We start from the raw sequence: 17,808 nt of genomic DNA, 5'->3' as shown, positions 1-17,808 counted from the left end.
AAAACTGGGCAGGGTTGACACCACAGTGCACAGTGTGTGTTATTAGCCCACCACAGGCTTTGGTAGCTGAATGCATTTCTGGCAGATCAATGGGTATTTTTCTGTATTTATAAGGGTCTGTGAGGGATAAAACATGAGGAGATGTATTGCAGGAATGCACTAAATATGCTTTTTATTTTCATTTTCCCCTAACACTTTAATGGTAAGATTGCCATTTTCCACTCCATTATGCTGCCCTCTCCAGGGGGTGGCATTCTAGGTAATCACCTAAATTTCCAGTGCTTGGATCTTTAAAATAGATATACATGTAATACACATTTATTTTTTTTACATAATTTTACTTCATGGAATGGAATGATATAATCATGGCATCGGCAGCCTGATGTCTTTCCAAGAAAATGGCTTACTTACTGTTGCTGCTTGAGGTATTCTCCCGGCCATAAGCTGGAAAAGTGTCTGCAAAGGGTCATTGGGAGCCAAAGTGCTGGTAAACCTGAAAACAGCATCAAAACCGTTATTAGTAGTAAATTAACATCCATACTGAGGAGGAAATGGGATAAGATAGAACATGCTGAGAGGTTAAGCCTATCAGCAAGTAATGCCTGATCAATTCACAACCTGGACTGCAATGTTTATTCAATCATTTTCTGTGCAGTTGATGTCCAATCAATTATCTGTCCTCATTCAACTAGACTCCTTACAAGTAATCACCAGCCTTATAGTCTCTTCCTGTCTCTTAGTTCTAATTAGGAGAATTTCCTACTAATTTCTCCACATGACATGTTAATCATTTCCCCTTTCCTGTTATTAAATTGATGCTTATATTTATTCTTTCATGTCTGTAGCTGTTAGTAAAAATGGATGATGGCAGATTTGTTAAATACCCTTTACCTTGCCATTACCCAGCTGTATGTCCGAGGATCCATTTTACTCGACAAGAACAGTGCATGACCCCAAAGCTGACTCTTCATAGCCCAATCCAGAGCCTCCTGGGTATTGCACAAGACAAATACAATTAGCAGAAACATACTACTGAGATCTAACTGCCTACTGAGCTGATTCAGTAAGAAAGATCAGAAAAGATAGTCATATGGATTAAGATTCAGTCTTACAGATCAACATTACATAGACTAGAAGAAAGTTCAGGAAAGATTGTTTGCAATAACAAGGAATAAAGGTTTAGCTTGCCAATTAGTAATAAACCATAAACAGAATATCATCAAGGCAGACTTGGCTGCAAAAAGTGAGGTTAGAAGCTGGAAATTGATACAGAGTGTGAATCGAAGATATTGCCTATACTGCGAGGATGGGCAACTTGCTTTTTTGCGGCCAAGGAACAACAGCTTTGTGAACTTCTCCACAGCCCGAGCAGAGGTTTCGGCAGCAGATGGGGCCTCTCCGGTCAGAAGATCTACCTGAGCACCATCAGGTATGAGAAGTGGTTCCTCCATAAGAGAAATGAAGTCACTGTCTGTTTGAACATTCTTGTACCTTTCCTGCTTACAGTCTTGTAGTAATAGCTCTGCCACATCTGTTCCAGCAATACACTAAAGAAATTCATACACAATAAAACAAGGCATCAAATAAATCTGTTTACATCAAAAAACTTCCATTATATACATTAATTTGTAATAACTGAGAGCAATATATAAGGGGTAGCGAAGGTAATAGGTCAAATAGGGGTGGTTACACACGGGCCGAATATCAGCCGGTTCAACAAGAACCTGCTCACATTAAGTCAGCATGTACAGCTATCTGACAGAAGCTGGTCTAACGACTGTCTTTTGTCAAAGGGACATGCTAGAAACCCAGGATCGGATCTGCGCTTGCAGCCAATGACTGCAAGCACTGATCAGTGTGTTCTTGGGGGGAGGGGGGATAGCCTCCTTGTCAGAACACAAATGCACAGCAGGGGTCGATGGCCACACCAATATCGCTTGTTAGTACAGTGATCTGTCTGGTTTTGTCTGGGTTGAATGAAAAAAAAAAAAACTTTACGTGTGTACCAGGCTTTATCCTTACCCCATCCTGTAATTATAGTGTAGAGCCAAGTAAGCCTATATTTGCCTTTATAAGCCAGAAAAGATAATGAGTGCTGTTCTCAAGCCCCAGAGTTGGCTTGTTCACTGGGTACTTGTCCTGACTCCAGGGAAAATCCATAACAAAGAGATTAATCCCATCTGTGGGTGAATTGCGTCACATTTACTTACATTTTAGTTACACAAGAAATGTTTGGTGTGCAGCCAGTGTTGTCTTTTCACCCGCTTATACCAGTCTACATTTAACCAGCACCTGACAACTATTTCCATTAAATACTCTCTGATATAAATCTCTGATATCCAAATGCAGAAGTGAAAATCCTTTCTTACCTAGAGGCATAAAAGACGGCTGATTATTGGCTTTTAGGGGTTACTGCACATTACTTTTTTGCAGAAAAACTCTAGTCTAAAGGAAAAGGAGAACATTGATAGTCTGTGTATAAGGATCAGTTTTCAGCTCCAAGAAACCACGCCCTGACATGTTTTGGCTGGATGGGCATGCTAACAGCCTGCACCCCTTCACCTGCTGATCATGGGAATGGAATCCCATGGGAATTAACCCAATTGATGTAAGCAAGACAAACCAACATTAAAACGTTTTATTTTTTTTTTACAGAAAAGTAGGTTGTTTATACTGCATTGTGCTTAGGTGGTTAGTTTAGATGGAAATAGTGTTTCATTTTTCTATTAATTGGCATCAAAAACGCAAAGGCCTGGTATATACTGTCCAAGCCCATTACCTCCGTAAAAATCATCTGCTATTAGTGATTGTAAAATTAATCTGAAAAGCACAAAGTTAGATGTATATATATATCTTACCCCCATCCTCTGCCTCTCTGGGTGTAACATTGCAGTGTTTCTGGGAAGATTTCAAGCGGATTTTTTTAACTGTGCCACAGTGTGTTTAAATCAAAATTAAAAGAGTTAAAAATAAGAAATAAATAAAAATTAATCAAAGCACTGTCGCTGTCTTGTTGGAACATCCAACAAGACCAACTCAAAGTATAAGGTTATCAAATAACAGCGCTGTGCTAAAATGTGTAATCTATCCTAATATTAGTGATGTATGTTTCATAAAATATATGTTAAACAATTCTATTCAACATACAATATAGTTCAATATGCCCACATACTGCCATTGTGCAAAACATATTGATCAGATAATAGATGTAAACAATTTGTGCAATAATAAATTAAATAAAAAGTCTGTGCAATTCATTTATTCCTGGCCGCAAGAGTAGACTCGGAGTGCTTGGTAATGTCACATCCATGCCCCACCCTATGTGTTTCGTCATTTGACATCCTCCAGAGACGGCAGCAAGCTTGGTTCTATGTTTATGCTGGTTACACTTGTATCAGCGAGGTCCCATGGAAATGTGAGTTTTCAGGATTGATTTTTATAAATAAAAAAGTTTTAATGATTTCACACTATGCAAGCTTTTCTCTCTTCCACCGGAATGTATAAATTGGCGGCCGTGAGAGTTTTAAGAGGAATTTGCAGAGTCTGCAGATCGTTACTCCCAGAGGGGAATGTGCTGTTAGCTGGTTTATAACATTACTAGCATTTATCTCTGGTGAGTTCATTTAGTACACTGGTGGTGGAAGAAAAAAGAAATAAAAAAAGAAAGAGAATTTCACCTTGATTTTTTATATTGGGACTGTTTAATTATAAATGAATTGCACTGACTTTTGTACTTAATTTTATATTGCACAACTTGTTTACATTTATTATTGGATCAATATGTTTTGCACAACAGTACTTTGATATCTGCACTATAATGTATATTGAATAGAAATGTTTATCATATATTTTTTGCAACATACAGCACTAATATTACGATAGATTACACATTTTTGCACAGGGCTGTCTTTTGATAGCCTAATTCTTCTGGGATGATTCCTTTGCAAGAGCGTCCCTCACAAGATTTCGACTACTCTGTATTCCCTAAGATCTTGACAGAAGGAGTGTGACATCACCTTCACTATTAACAGGAAATTTCTACACAGAGGGCAGTGGGTGGAAGTATAGGTAGGTATTGCATTTTACTGCAAGATCCATTTTATTACACTGTAATCCTACAGAAATTACAGGCAAGCAGCTGCACATTTCTTAAAAGGGTAAGTTCGCCTTTTCGCAAAAAATAAAAAGGTAAACTAAATATTCTAGCCACCCCTATGCAGCTTCTGCACATAGCCCCATGATGCCCATGCAGCAGTCCATACACAGCCCCAGAGTGAGAGAGACCATGCTCACAAACAAGAATCACATCTAAGGCCCCTTACACACGGGCGATCCGATCCACCTGTCAGTTTTTCAGGCGGACCTGGTCGGATGCTCCATGCATCCCTATGGGGCAGCGGGTGTCAGCAGAGATGTCTCCGCTGCTATCTGATCCTGTCTGCGAAATCCGGATGCATGGAAACCCTATTTTCCATCCGTCTGGAGGATCAGATGAGAATGGACAGGCAGTCCGTTCTCATCCCATCTCCCCATAGAGGACAGCGGGGATCTGACAGCTCTGTCTCTGCACACAGAGTGGAGACAGAGCTGTCATCCGCCTGCTCAGCGGGGATCGTCGGATTGATCCCCGCTGAGCAGAACGGACTCCGTTGGGCGGTGCACCCATGTGAAAGGGGCCTAAGGCTTTGTCTTTTGGTAAGGTTTCCCAGGAGAAAGAGGAGCTTCTCATTGGTTAGTGTGATCACATTGCTGCGCTGATTAATGAGCACTTCCCCCTGCAAGCATTAAGATGAATAGTCACTCCGGGACTATATATACTGTATATATATATATATATATATATATGTTCGTCTATGGCATACGAATCGCTAAACCAGCAGCACAGGGCATCATGGCGGCTATGTGCAACGGGGTCCAGAGTGATGGCCTGCAGTGTTAATTTCGTCTACAAAAATATTTTCGTTGACTAAATTAACACTATTTTAGTTAACTAAAATAGGACTAAAACAATTCAGATGATTAAAATATGACTAAAACTAAAATGGCATTTTAGTCACAAGACTTTGAGTAAAACTAAATCCAAATTTGACATCAAAATTAACACTGCACTGCCACATAAGAATAAGTTAGGGGGCATCTACCGCTGAGAAAAAAAAATGTTCTTTTTTTTTTTTTATATTTAATATTAGTAATATAGTCAGGTTATATGTGAAATGGCAATAGAGTTTACAGTTTTGGGGATTTTTTTATATTTTAAAGCTGCACTTCTGAAGTTTGTCAAAAAACAATATTTTCATTTTAGTTTTATTTATAAAAACGTTATACATCACAACAGATAAATCTGTGTCTGTAGTGCAGGTTCAAACCTTAATACCATGAATGATAACATGTTATTAGATTCTTACTCTAGAGGTACTGTACATAATGAGTTTGGCAATTCTAGAGACATGCCTATATAATGCATTACAATTTAACTAAACCCATTCGATTTTAGTAGACTAAAATGTTCTGGAGATTTTAGTCGACTAAAATACAACTAAAACAAAAATGGCATTCATGCCAAAAGAGTATGACTAAAACTAAATCCAAATTAGACGTGAAAATTAACACTGGTGGGCAGGATATTTGGCCTTAGTTTACCTTTTAATTTTTCATGAAAAGGAAATAAATGTTTGCTATGATCAATGTACTAGCATTCACCTGTGGCTCTCCTGCTTCTCAACAAACAGGAAGGTGTTTCAAGCTGATCTTTATTTTCGATAAACTGTGTCCTTATTTCAAATTTTAACAATAAAATGGACTGGAAAGGCTCAAAAATTGATAGAAACTAGATGCCACATCCGTTAAACATTAACTAAAAACCAATCGTCAGTTTAATTTTTCCAATCTCCTCCACGCTGTAATGCAAACAAAGCAATTAATTACTGTAAGCCAGAACTGTTGGCTGAAGCCCACATTGCATAAATGGAATCTGCATAATGTTAATTAAGGAGAACCATATTTACATAATATATGATCGACTGCGCTATAAATGTAGGTTGAAACAGCACTCCGTGGATGTTGCAAAGCGACATTTGTTCGGCGCTAATGGGAGGCCGATTTGTAGTGTTTCATGCGACGTACCCCATTTTGCCGACACATCTGCAGCAGCACCTGCCAGAGCAGAGCGTCGTCGCGGCTCCTCGGGCCCCCTGAGCGCAGGCATTGGCTGGCATTCTGCTGGCAATAGTTCATTACATCGACTTTATGTAAATCCTCCCTGTAGGATGCCAAGAGCAAAAGAATGAGAAATTTAAGTCCAGAGGGCATGCCTACACTTCTGTTAATTGTGCAACTTTTTTTTTTATGAAGGAAAATAGACATCCAAGACAGATTGGGAAATTGTGCTCAACTAGTATTATAAACAAAATTATAATATTTTAATGCAACACCATAATGGCCCGCAATTTACAAATATATTAGTGTTTAACTTACCTTTTCTCCCAAATTATGAAGTTACACCATTCTGTCTTTCCACATTTTAAAGGATATATTGTCTAGTTCAGGAATACATACAAAATTTAGGGACATATTTATAAATCAGAGAATGGGACATTTACCAAACATTTACTGCAGGTGAATCTATCACCAATGTTTGGTGAAGGTCATATTCTTTGTTTTTTAACTATACCCGTAGATAATATACCATAATAATAATAAGCCAATGTCTTCAAAATCTGTATATTTGATTGTCTATGGTATGTTATCTATGAGTTTTCAGATGTGGCACCTTTCACCGCCAAAATATATATACATACAGCATATATCATAGTTCCATAGTTGGTAAGGTTGAATAAAGACACCAGTCCATCCAGTTCAACCTGTGGTGCATGCATGCGTGCGTGCCTGTCTGTGTGAGTTTATGTCAATAGTAATTCCCATATCAGTGTATGTTGCGATCGTTAAGGTGCCCATCTAATAGTTTTTTTAAACTATTGACGCTCCCTGTTGATACCACTGCTTGTGGAAGGGAATACCACATCCTTACCACTCTGAGATTAAAAAACCCTCTATGCAGTTTAAGGTTAAACCGCTTCTCTTCCAGTTTCAATGAATGGCTGCTTGTGTTTTTAAACTACCCCCCCCCCCCATGAAAAGTTTTTCCCCTAGGAAAAATACCTTACTGGTGCTAGGGTCACCAGTAAGGTATTTGTATATTGCTATCATATCTCCTCTCAAGTGTCTCTTCTCCAGAGAGAATATGTTTAATGCTTGGAATATTTCATAGCGGAGGTCATCTAGTCCCTTTATTAGCTTGGTTGCCCTTCTTTGGACTCTCTCCAGTTCTAGCACATCCTTCCTGAGGACTGGTGCCCAGAACTGGAGGGCATACTTAACATGTGGCCAGATTAGAGTCTTGTAGAGTGGGAGAGTTATCGTTTTATCTCTAGAGTAAATCCCCTTTTTAGCGCATGCTAATATTCTGTCGGCTTTACTTGCTGCAGCTTGGCATTTCATGTCATCTACTAGGACCCCTAGATCTTGTCCATCCTGGATTCCCCAGGGGTTCTCCCCCTAGCAAGTAACTTGTCTTTGTATTTTTAGCACCCAAATGCATTACTTTAGATTTTTCAGCATTAAACCTCATTTACCCTGTAGTTGTCAAATTCATTATTTCATTTAGGTCTTCTTGTAAGGTTTCAACATCTGGTTGTGACGTTATTGCCCTTTAGCTTTGTATTGTCAGCAAACACTGAGATTGAGCTATTCATCCCATGCTCTATATCATTTATAAATAAATTAAACCGAATTGGTCCCAGGAGAGATCCTTGGTGGACCCCATTTACCTCTCCAGCTCATTCTGAATGCTCACTATTTATCACCAACCTTTGGACATGCCCCTGTAACCAGTTTTCTATCCAGGTACATACCCCATGGTCCATGCCTTCAGACCTTCATTTTTAAAGTAATTGTTTATGGGGGACTGTATCTGCAAAATTGGTTGCCCACCCCTGTGACAAGAAGCAGGAGTATTTTCTTGGTTGTGCCAAAGACAGTTGTGAAGATGAGTTTGAACCCTACCCACTAAACTAAGATTAGGTCTGTCTTATTCCTAAAGGAAATATATTTTAAAGAACATTTTCTACTTTACAAACACAGAAAACATCTTTCAAAAAACAAATAAGCCATGGCAACATTTGCAAATGACAAATATGCAACAAAACCACTTCAGACAGTCAAGAGTCATCTCTTCCCACACAAAACGCGTAATCCCTAAACAAAGTGTTTACTGGCATTCTTGCGCAGAAATGTCATTATTAAGATCTACTTTCAAGCTGGTGAACGATGTCTGAGGATTTAAAAATGTAATCATTTTTTGACTAGTACATTTAACACAATTTTTTGTTTTCTCCATTTTCAAGGATGTGGAACCAGTTACTGGCAAACCATTCTATATTCTATATTCTACCCTTATTTTATTGAAAATAAAAAAGGTCAAATACAGCTCTTTTTGCATTTAGAAACTGTCACTTGGTGAATGAATTTACATGCACATTATAAATGTATTCATTTAAGGAGAACACCAGGAAAAATGGTAACATATACGGTAACATATTGTCTGAATGTCTACTAGTTGTCTTTGGTATTGCTTACACTGGCAAGAAAGGCATAATGTATCCCAAGGGCTGGATCCAATCAAAACTCAGATTTTAGTTCTGCTTCTTTGCTAGCAAGCTAAACCACAATTCAAAGGATGATATTAAAGATATAAAAAGATGACTGGTATTTCAGCTCACCAATGGCCACACCAAACGTTTTTTTTAATCTAAGCTGCCCTTAAAGTCTTTGTATAAATGATATAACATTTTAAGCCCAACTCCATGTTCAGCAAGACCCTCCTAACCCCCCCCCCTCAATCTTCATATTATTTTTTATAAAGCATGTTCTACATAACTGCAGTTATCTAGCTGGTCACGCGATATCACAGGTCCTTAAGCCTAGTACACACTATTCGGGTTTTTTTCGTTCAACCCAGCAGGGCTGAATAAAAAAAAACTAAAAGGTCCTCCATTTATGCGATGTTAGTGCAGCGATCTCCCCTGCTGTGCTACTGTGTTCTGACACATTGGCTGAGAGCGATGTTGACAGAGAGCGCTGATCAGGAGCCGTTTGGCAGACCTTTTTTGGTCATGCCAAATCGAACGTCCGGCTTCTGTCCAACCGGCTGCCGTAAACACATACAGAAGGTCGGCCTGTTTCTTTTGCCGCCGAACATTCGGTCCATGTGTACTAGGCTTTACTGTTCACTTTCAACATTGATGGTGATTACTCTTGGGCAGGCAGCCCCTCCTGCGCGAACCGACGTAACTGTACATTGGTCACGTGCCTGCAGCAAGGGGGCGAGCGTGCGCCGCCGGCGCCGTGCTCCCACCCTCACTCGGCAGCGGGGACTCCAATGCATGGGGCCGGCAGCTCCGATTGCTGCCAGGCACCCGCGATCGTTCCCCACTGAGAGAGGACGGTCAGCTGTTGTAAACACAGCTGACCGTTCTTCTCTCTGGAATGATCACAGAGTGCCAGTGATCCTTCTATGTAGGATCACAGGTCACTATGATCATTTCAAAAGCCCCGCCCCCATACAGTTAGAAACACTCCCCTAGGCTTACATTTAACCCTTTGATCACCCACTGTGTTTTTTTTTTTTTTAATAAACGTTTTATTGAGAAAAATAGAAATGAACATTGACAAGTGATAACATTATGGCACAGTCAGCAGATACAAATACAAATAATAACACACATCCGAAATCACGGTAGACTGTACCAAGGAGCAGGAATATGCCAAATGCAGTAAATACAGAAACATAGACAAGTCAAGTGTGACCCGGTCATGTAAAATACAAGGCCAGGAATTCAGTATAACATTGCGTTTAGGAGGGGCCGATACGGCTCGGGCACGGGCCCCAGCCACATGGGCCAAAACAAGTGTGTAATGGGGTTAAGTGCTGTCAAGAGGGGTATTGGGATCCTCCTGGGTAGAGCAGCTATGGGGAAAGGAGAGAATTCTGACCCATCAATCTGGAGAGACATGGATGGGGGCGGCCAGGAGGCAATAAGATGATATTCTTGGAGGGAGCACCCCCGGAGCGGACACCCCCAGGGGGAACACGCTGTGTCCAGGGCCGGGGGAGCACTATCCACATATGCGCACAGACTGCTCCTCGCTGAGCATGGGTGCGGTAGGTAAAAGGAGGTAGGGGAGAGGGGAGGCTAAGGAAAAGCATGGGGGGGAGGCTGACGCCAGGAGCGTCATGAGACAGCATGTGAAGGGAGCAATAGCAAAAAAAAAGGGGGATAGAGGAGCAGGGAAGGTGGACTAAGTGGGAAGAATAGAAGGGAGACTGGAAATAGGGAGGGAAGGAGAAGAGGAGTGCGGGTACACTCCTCCGGAACTGGGCAGAGAAGCAGGTAGGGTGTGGCAATAAGAGGGCAGACTATGTGGCCATCAGGCGACGGTATTCGTCTGAGGCAGCGAAGTCAATCCATGGGGCCCAAATGTCATAAAATTTGGAAGGAGTGTCAAGGGCTTGAAAAGTGAGATCTTCCATATGGGAAATCCTTCCCTCCCTCCGCAGCCAGTCAGCTACAGTAGGTGGGGAGGGGGAGAGCCAATGACATGGAACGCACATGTTGGCGGCAGAGATCATATGGAAGACCAAGGACCTCCTGTACGTCCGTTGGGGGAGGGAAGAATGATGAAGGAGGAATTGTGCCGGGCTGAGATCCGGTGCAAAGGTAGTGATACGGGTTATAATGTCGTGTACCGTCCTCCAAAAGGGCTGAATCCGGGGGCACTCCCACCAGATGTGCAGAAGGGAACCGGTATGAATTTGACAGCGCCAACATAGGGAGGAGAGGTCGGCCGACATTTTATGTAAAATTTCCGGTGTCCTGTACCAATGTGCGAAAAATGTAAAACCAGTCTCCTGGGTGAGGACGTTCCTGGATCCCTTGTGGATGTGAAAGAAGATACGCTCCCAGTCATCATCCGACAAGGTTTTGGCCGAGATCTCCTCCCATTGAGCCCGTAACCGGACGAGGCGAGGTGGTAATTGCAGGGAGAGGAGGGAGTACAATAGGGAGATGAGATGTCGTTGTGGGTCTGACGATCTGCACAGGGTCTCAAAGGGGGTGAGGGCCCTAGACCAGCAGGAAATATCAGGGGTGCAGAGTAGGAAGTCCCTGAGCTGTAAGTAGTTGAAGAAACGAAGCTTGAAGTCCGGGTATTTCTGCGCCCATTGGGGGTGAGAGAGCAACTTGCCCTCTTGAAAGCAATGTTCGGCCCTACACGGAGCGTTGGAGACTGTGCCCTGCGGGGGGATCACCCACTGTGTTAACCCCTTCCCTGCCAGTGTCATTATTACAGTAACAGTGCATATTTTTAGCACTGATTACTGTAGTAATGTCACTGGTCCCCCCAAAAGTGTCAAAAATGTCAGTGGTCAAATCTGTCCCCCGCAATGTCGCAGTACCACTAAAAATCGCAGATCACCTCCATTACTAGTAAAAAAAAAAAAAAAAAATGACATAAATCTTTCCCCTAGTTTGTAGACGCGATAACTTTTGCGCAAACCAATCAAAATACGCTTATTGCTATTTTTTTTTACCAAAAATATGTAGCAGAAAACAAATTGGCCTAAAATGTTTAAAAAATTTTATTTCGAAATTTTTTTTTTTGGGGAATGTTATATAGCAGAATGTGAAAAATATTTTTTTTGTTTTTTTTTTTTTTCAGAATTGTCGCTCTTTTTTTGTTTATAGCGCAAAAAATAAAAATCACACAGGTGATCAAATACCACCAAAAGAAAGCTCTATTTGTGGGAAAATAAGAAGATCAATTTTATTTGGGTACAGTGTCGCATGACCGTGCAATTGTCCATTAAATTAACACAGTGCCAAATCGCAAAAAATGGCCTGGTCATTAAGGGGGCAAATGCTTCCGGTCCAGAAGTGGTTAAAAGTGCTATTAGTCCATATCGGTGTGATGACAAACCCCCCAAAGGGGTGTGTCCATAATGGCTTGGGCTCACAGAAAGTGGATTGGATGATGAAAGTGGAGTGGTGTGGATCTCTGAGCAGTTACCCCACAGAGCAAAGTTTTATGTTTTATGCAATTTTTCACAATTTATGTAATTGCTGTGTTTTGTTTCATTATTTGTATCTCTGCAATGTCAGTGTCACATGGACGGTATTGCCAATTGCTTACTTTTTGATCACATAGGGTTATTTCACATTTTATTGTGTGTGTGCTATTGTTCATGATTTATACAATTTTTTCACGATTTGTGAAATTATTTGTGCTTATTTTTTTCGCACTTGGTTTTGTGAGCTTTTTTTATTTCTAGTTGTGTTTGTAAAATAACACTCATTTAATCTGTGATTAGTGCAGCACTTTGACTTCCTGTGATACAATTTGGATATTTACTCCCTAAAACCAAGATTTCCTATCCTTTCAATGTGCCTTCTGTACCATGTGCTTGTATGAAAAAGTATCCTGTTCTTTTTGTATTGCTTCCTTTGTGTGAAACCCCTGGTGTTCCTGCCAGTCCCTCTGCTTACCTATTAAAAACTGACAGGAGAACACACCGTGGTCAGTTCTCTAGCTATGCTGCTCTCCCCCAATGATCAGACTTGTCCTGACACATGCACAGTCTTTTACTGGAAAGCTCAATGTGCTGCTGTTTCTTCTTCCCCCAGCTCTTATGGGCACTTTTACTGTGGCAGGTCGGCTCTATTAAGCAAAACGACATACCTGTACGCTGTTTAGTGTAATAACCAGTAGGAGTGCATGCGCACTGCTGATTAGCTAGAGGGGGAGGCAATCAGCAGGTCCGGTGGACGCGATGTCTGTCAGCCACCCACGATCGCAATGTAACGATGTAAGCAAGGCAGACCGCCGTTCTATCAGAGATGAACACAGGGATCCTGTGTTCCTGCCATTTAGGAACACAGATCTCTATGTTCATCTAGTGGGTCCACCCCCCACACAGTTAAAAAGCATCCCCTAGGGACACACTTAACCCTTTGATCGCCCCTGGTGTTAACCCCTTCCCTGCCAGTGTCATTAGTACAGTAACAGTGCATATTTATAGCACTGATTACTGTAATAATGTCTCTGGTCCCCCCAAAAGTGTCAAAAGTTTCAGTTAGGTGTCCGACCTGTCTGCTACAACGTCGCAGTCCTGCTAAAAATCCCTGATCGCCGCCATTACTAGTAAAAATAAATAAATAAATAAATAAAAATGACATAAATCTATTCCCTAGTTTGTAGATGCGATAACTTTTGCACAAACCAATCAATATACATTTATTGTGATTTTTTTTTTTACCAAAAACGTAGCAGAATACATATTGGCCTAAATTGATGAAAAAATGTATTTTTAAAATTTTTTTTGATGGTTGTGTTTTATAGCAGAATGTAAAAAATATGTTTTTTTATTTTTAAATTGATGTTCTTTTTTTGTTTATAGCGTAAAAAATAAAAAACGCAGAGGTTATCAAATACTACCAAAAGAAAGCTCTATTTGCGGGAAAAAAGGATAGCAATTATATTACAGCATCGCACGACCGTGCAATTTTCAGTTAAAGTAACGCAGTTATGGCCTGGCCATTAAGGAGGTAAAACCTTCACTTTCCCGGGTAAGTTTTTGGTGAGATACTCCCATTAGGAACACATCTAAAGGGATGCAGGCCCAGCAGATTTCCTCATTAGTGCTCTGCAGCTTCACAGCTGATTAATAATTATGAAACCACTCCCATTAGACCCACTAAGCACAGGGGCACAGAAGAACAAACAGCGATTTCTTCAGAATAACAAAAGGTAGGAATCTGCAACAAAGTCTGTTATAATCTTTGCAATGCACATTGATCACCCAGAGATGAATGTTTATTTTTCAACAAAAGTGGGAGTTACGCTTTAAGCTTGAACTTTGGGCTCCAACATTTAATAGTACACTGGCCAGTGGGAAGGGTTTTGAGAGACGTAAAGACCTTTTAGCTTCCAGTACTGCTCCTTTAGTTAGGACCTCACTAGATTCAAGGATCAGGTACAAGACACTTTAAGAGGTCCTCTCATTGCTTGAGGTGTTGTACAAAACAATCTATCATTGCTATTGTTAATTTGTATGCTGGTTTTTGTGGAGTATTTCCCATAATAAAATCTTTTTCTTTAGCCTTGGTGTGTCAGAGGGTGTGGCACTGCCAGAAGGGTCGTTGTCACCCGGAATCAGGGACCAAAAGATCAGCGGCAAGTGCTACAAGATTATCATAGCAATCAGACTGAAACTTGTGCAGTCACTGTTGGACCTCTTCTCCTTATAATCCTCCAAAGCACAGGCTGCTGTATCAATGGAAGATGTGGCTGTATGAGTTTGTATTGGCATGTGTATGGGCAGCTTTAACCACTTTACCCCCGCTCACATTGCTGCTACCGCGGCAATGTGGCTCGTTATCGTCCAGCGACGTAGACCTACGTCGCTGGACTCCTCCCCTTGTGGGTGGCGCGCGGGCGCCACCGGAAGCTCGCTCCCGCTGTTTTCAGTCACAGCGGGAGTCGGGCCAGGGGAGGAGCGGCGGTGATCACCGCCGCTCTTCCCCGATCCTCGAGGAATCGAGTCTGGAGATCCGCCCGCTTGTGTAAACAAAGCGGGCTGATTTCCTAAGTGACAGGCAGGGTCAGATTGCAGGGTTCAGCATAGCTGAACCTGCGATCTGTCCCTGTGTCACTCAGTCACCTCCCCCCACACATGTCAGTAAGCACCAGGCATACATTAACCCCTCCCTCTCCAATAAAATTAACCCCTTCCCTGCCAGTGTCATTTTTACAGTAACAGTGCATATTTATAGCACTGATTACTGTGGTAATGTCACTGGTACCCCAAAAAGTGTCAAAAATGTCAGTCAAGGGTCCGATCTGTCCGCCGCAATGTCGCAGTCCCGCAAAAAAAAATCGCAGATCGCCGCCATTACTCGTTAAAAAAAAAACACCAAAAATGACAGAAATCTTTCCCTTAGTTAGTAAACGCAATAACTTTTGCGCAAACCAATCAAAATACGCTTATTGCGATTTTTTTTTTTTACCAAAAATATGTAGCAGAAAACAAATTGGCCAAAAATGATAAAAAAAATTTGATTTTTAAATTTTTCGGAGGGGAATTTCATATAAAAAAATGTGAAAAATATTGTTATTTTTTCAAAATGTTCACTCTTTTTTTGTTTATAGCGCAAAAAGTAAAAATCGCACAGGTGATCAAATACCACCAAAAGAAAGCTCTGTTTGTGGGAAAAAAGGACGTAAATTTCCTTTGGGTACGGCGTTGCATGACCGCACATTTGTCAGTTAAAGTCGCACAGTGTCGAATCGCAAACAGTGGCCTGGACGTAAGACAGCAAAATCCTCCGGTGGTAAAGTGGTTAAAGCACTCAGGACAATGAGACATGATTGCGGATTGGTTGTCATGGTTTACACTCTACCTGGCATGTTTCGCCTTGCCTTGCAAGCTTGTATCCCTCAAGTATCTTTTTTGCTGCGGCCTAATTATTTTTAAAACGTTTTGTTTTTAACGAGAGACAAATAGAGATAAATTCAATTACAGGATGCTCACAGCCTTATACCACATACTTGATTATTTGTTATGGTTTTAGCTTCTAATTTTATTTCCAGTTTTAATTATTTACAGGATAAAGGCTTAAATTAGTCGGCTTCTGTGCCAGAATTCTACTGTCAGTGATGTGTTATGGACAGAGGATTAGAAACATGCCGAGAGCTGTTAAAAGAAGACGGCGATAATGATAATATAACACAAAAGGAGAAAGAAACATATGGAGATGTTTTGTTCTATTGACTTGTATCACTGTCAGTGAACTGAGAGAAAATTGCATACCTAATGTCCTGCCTTTTAAACTGACTGCTTTGTAGCAGTGTTTTATTGTTCTTTTGAGTCTTTGCTTTGATGCTGTAGCTCTATACTGTTTAATTCATTTATAATACACTACTAACTATCACACGAATGTAAAAACCTCCCACAATACAGACAGTTTAAAATGTTTTATTAAATAGCTGTGAGGGATCCAGACTTTGCAGAGCACCTCCATGAACATTATGTTCAGCAAGGTAGGAAAGGTCGAATTTGACCTGCCTATGGTTGCTGAATGATCCAAGGAACGAAGTGTGGGGGACCTAAGAGACCTAATCATGGACTGGTATAGGGTACAAAGCCTTTAGGCAGAAGGGGCCCAGTGTTAATGATTGTGTTGGCCTTCAAAGAGTGCTGGTTCTGTTAAGGGATATCATAGATATCCCAGGTATGTTGTGTGAATTTTGCATATTCAGTCGGCAGAAAAGAAAATAAAGTGGCTTAAATCCCCCCTAGTCTCACGGTCAAACAAAGTAAAAAAAAAAGCCGAACACATAATCATAGTCGCATTCAGGCAGGAGACAGCTGAGCTGCATTGTTACCACTTTCAACTGCCTTCTTAAGTATACATAGTCATGGAAAAAATTATGTCCCCCCCCTCCCTCGTTGCGTTTGGTGGGCTGTACCGCAACAGTCCTACAACCATACATAATGCACAGGGTTACTGCTTGGTGGTGCAGGATTTTAGGGGTTAAAACAGGCCAGTGAGGAACTTCCTCGTCAGCTGTCAAACACCCTCTCCATATAAACCCACCCACCAACCAAGGAGGGCAAGAAAAATATAATGGTAAGCACTGAACTGGATTACCTACATGATCCACAAAAATCACAGATATCTAAAAACATCATGATAATTATTTTTTTTGGATCATGGGCGAAATTAAGTGTGGATCTATCCAGACTTTGCTATGACCAAGACCAGGACTGGCTAAAACGCGTAAGCTTCTTTATGGTTTTTATCCAGTACTCCCTAAGAAATCAAATGGGGAAATCAGCGTCTAGGAAGCTTATGTGTAAAAACAATTAATCACCAGAAATGCAGCCGCTGAACCATAGCAAAAGCTATGTTGCAAGTAAGGAAAATAAATTAGACGCAATATCTGTGAAAGAATTGTATGACGAGAAAAAAATGTTTTTTTATATATATAAATGGTGGTAGTGAATAAATATGTGATAGTAGTGAAATTAATGTAAGACAGAAAATACAAAAGCAAATGTATGCTAATTATAAGTGCTAGTGCTTACGTGCAAACATATATACTAATAAGCACCTGAAACCAATTGCTTGGTATGTATGGGTGCAAACTTAAAGTGCTAGTGCTTCAGTGCAATGGTGTATACTTATAAACAATAATATTCATAAGCCCAAAAAATTACCAATCACTATAAAACAAAAAATGATTATATCACAAAATTGTCTTTTGTGTGCAAAAAGTGCAAGTGCAAAACAGAAAAAATACAAAAAAATATTTCTCAAACCTAATAAACTCATATCAAATAATTATAAATAAAGTCCATTGAATAAGGTTCATTATCATAATCCTCCCGTGCAGAAAAGTGCCAATAGTGCTGAAAAATAAATAAATTCCAAAGTGCTTGTGATGTGTCAGATAAACCAGCAATCAAGCTTTGTTCACACTTAATTAATTCTTGACCTCCTCACTCCTTGGTCACCGCAGCTCAAGTTTAACTTAGTGGAATCACATAGAGGGATAAAGAGGGATGCCATACATAGCGTTATACTGCATAATAAGACTATTTTATTTGTAAAAGATAAGTTCCATAACACTCACAAAGGTGGTGTCTGCCAGACACAAGGGATATGTGCTGTGTAAGATTGATCCTCTGCTCAA

At 40.6% G+C, this 17,808-nt stretch overlaps 1 protein-coding gene across 3 annotated transcripts in view; it reads right to left on the bottom strand.

Annotated features, from left to right (window-relative positions):
- Positions 1-17,808, bottom strand: part of SEC16B (SEC16 homolog B, endoplasmic reticulum export factor) — a 379,445-nt gene that overhangs the window by 232,481 nt on the left and 129,156 nt on the right. For 2 of the 3 annotated variants that reach the window (XM_082265600.1, XM_082265601.1), the window contains exons 9-12: positions 6,124-6,259; positions 1,320-1,547; positions 892-989; positions 412-493 (exon numbers count right to left, since the gene is read on the bottom strand). In XM_082265600.1, coding sequence (XP_082121726.1) covers positions 412-493; positions 892-989; positions 1,320-1,547; positions 6,124-6,259 — 544 coding nt within the window. The remainder of the gene's footprint in view (positions 1-411; positions 494-891; positions 990-1,319; positions 1,548-6,123; positions 6,260-17,808) is intronic. The other variant, XM_082265602.1, reaches the window with a different exon arrangement.

The sequence above is a fragment of the Pelophylax lessonae genome, assembly GCF_965119305.1.
Source record: "Pelophylax lessonae genome assembly, chromosome: 8".
Taxonomy (NCBI): Eukaryota; Metazoa; Chordata; class Amphibia; order Anura; family Ranidae; genus Pelophylax; species Pelophylax lessonae.
Note: the sequence above shows the minus strand (reverse complement) of the source record. Positions and strands in the feature narration are given on the sequence as shown.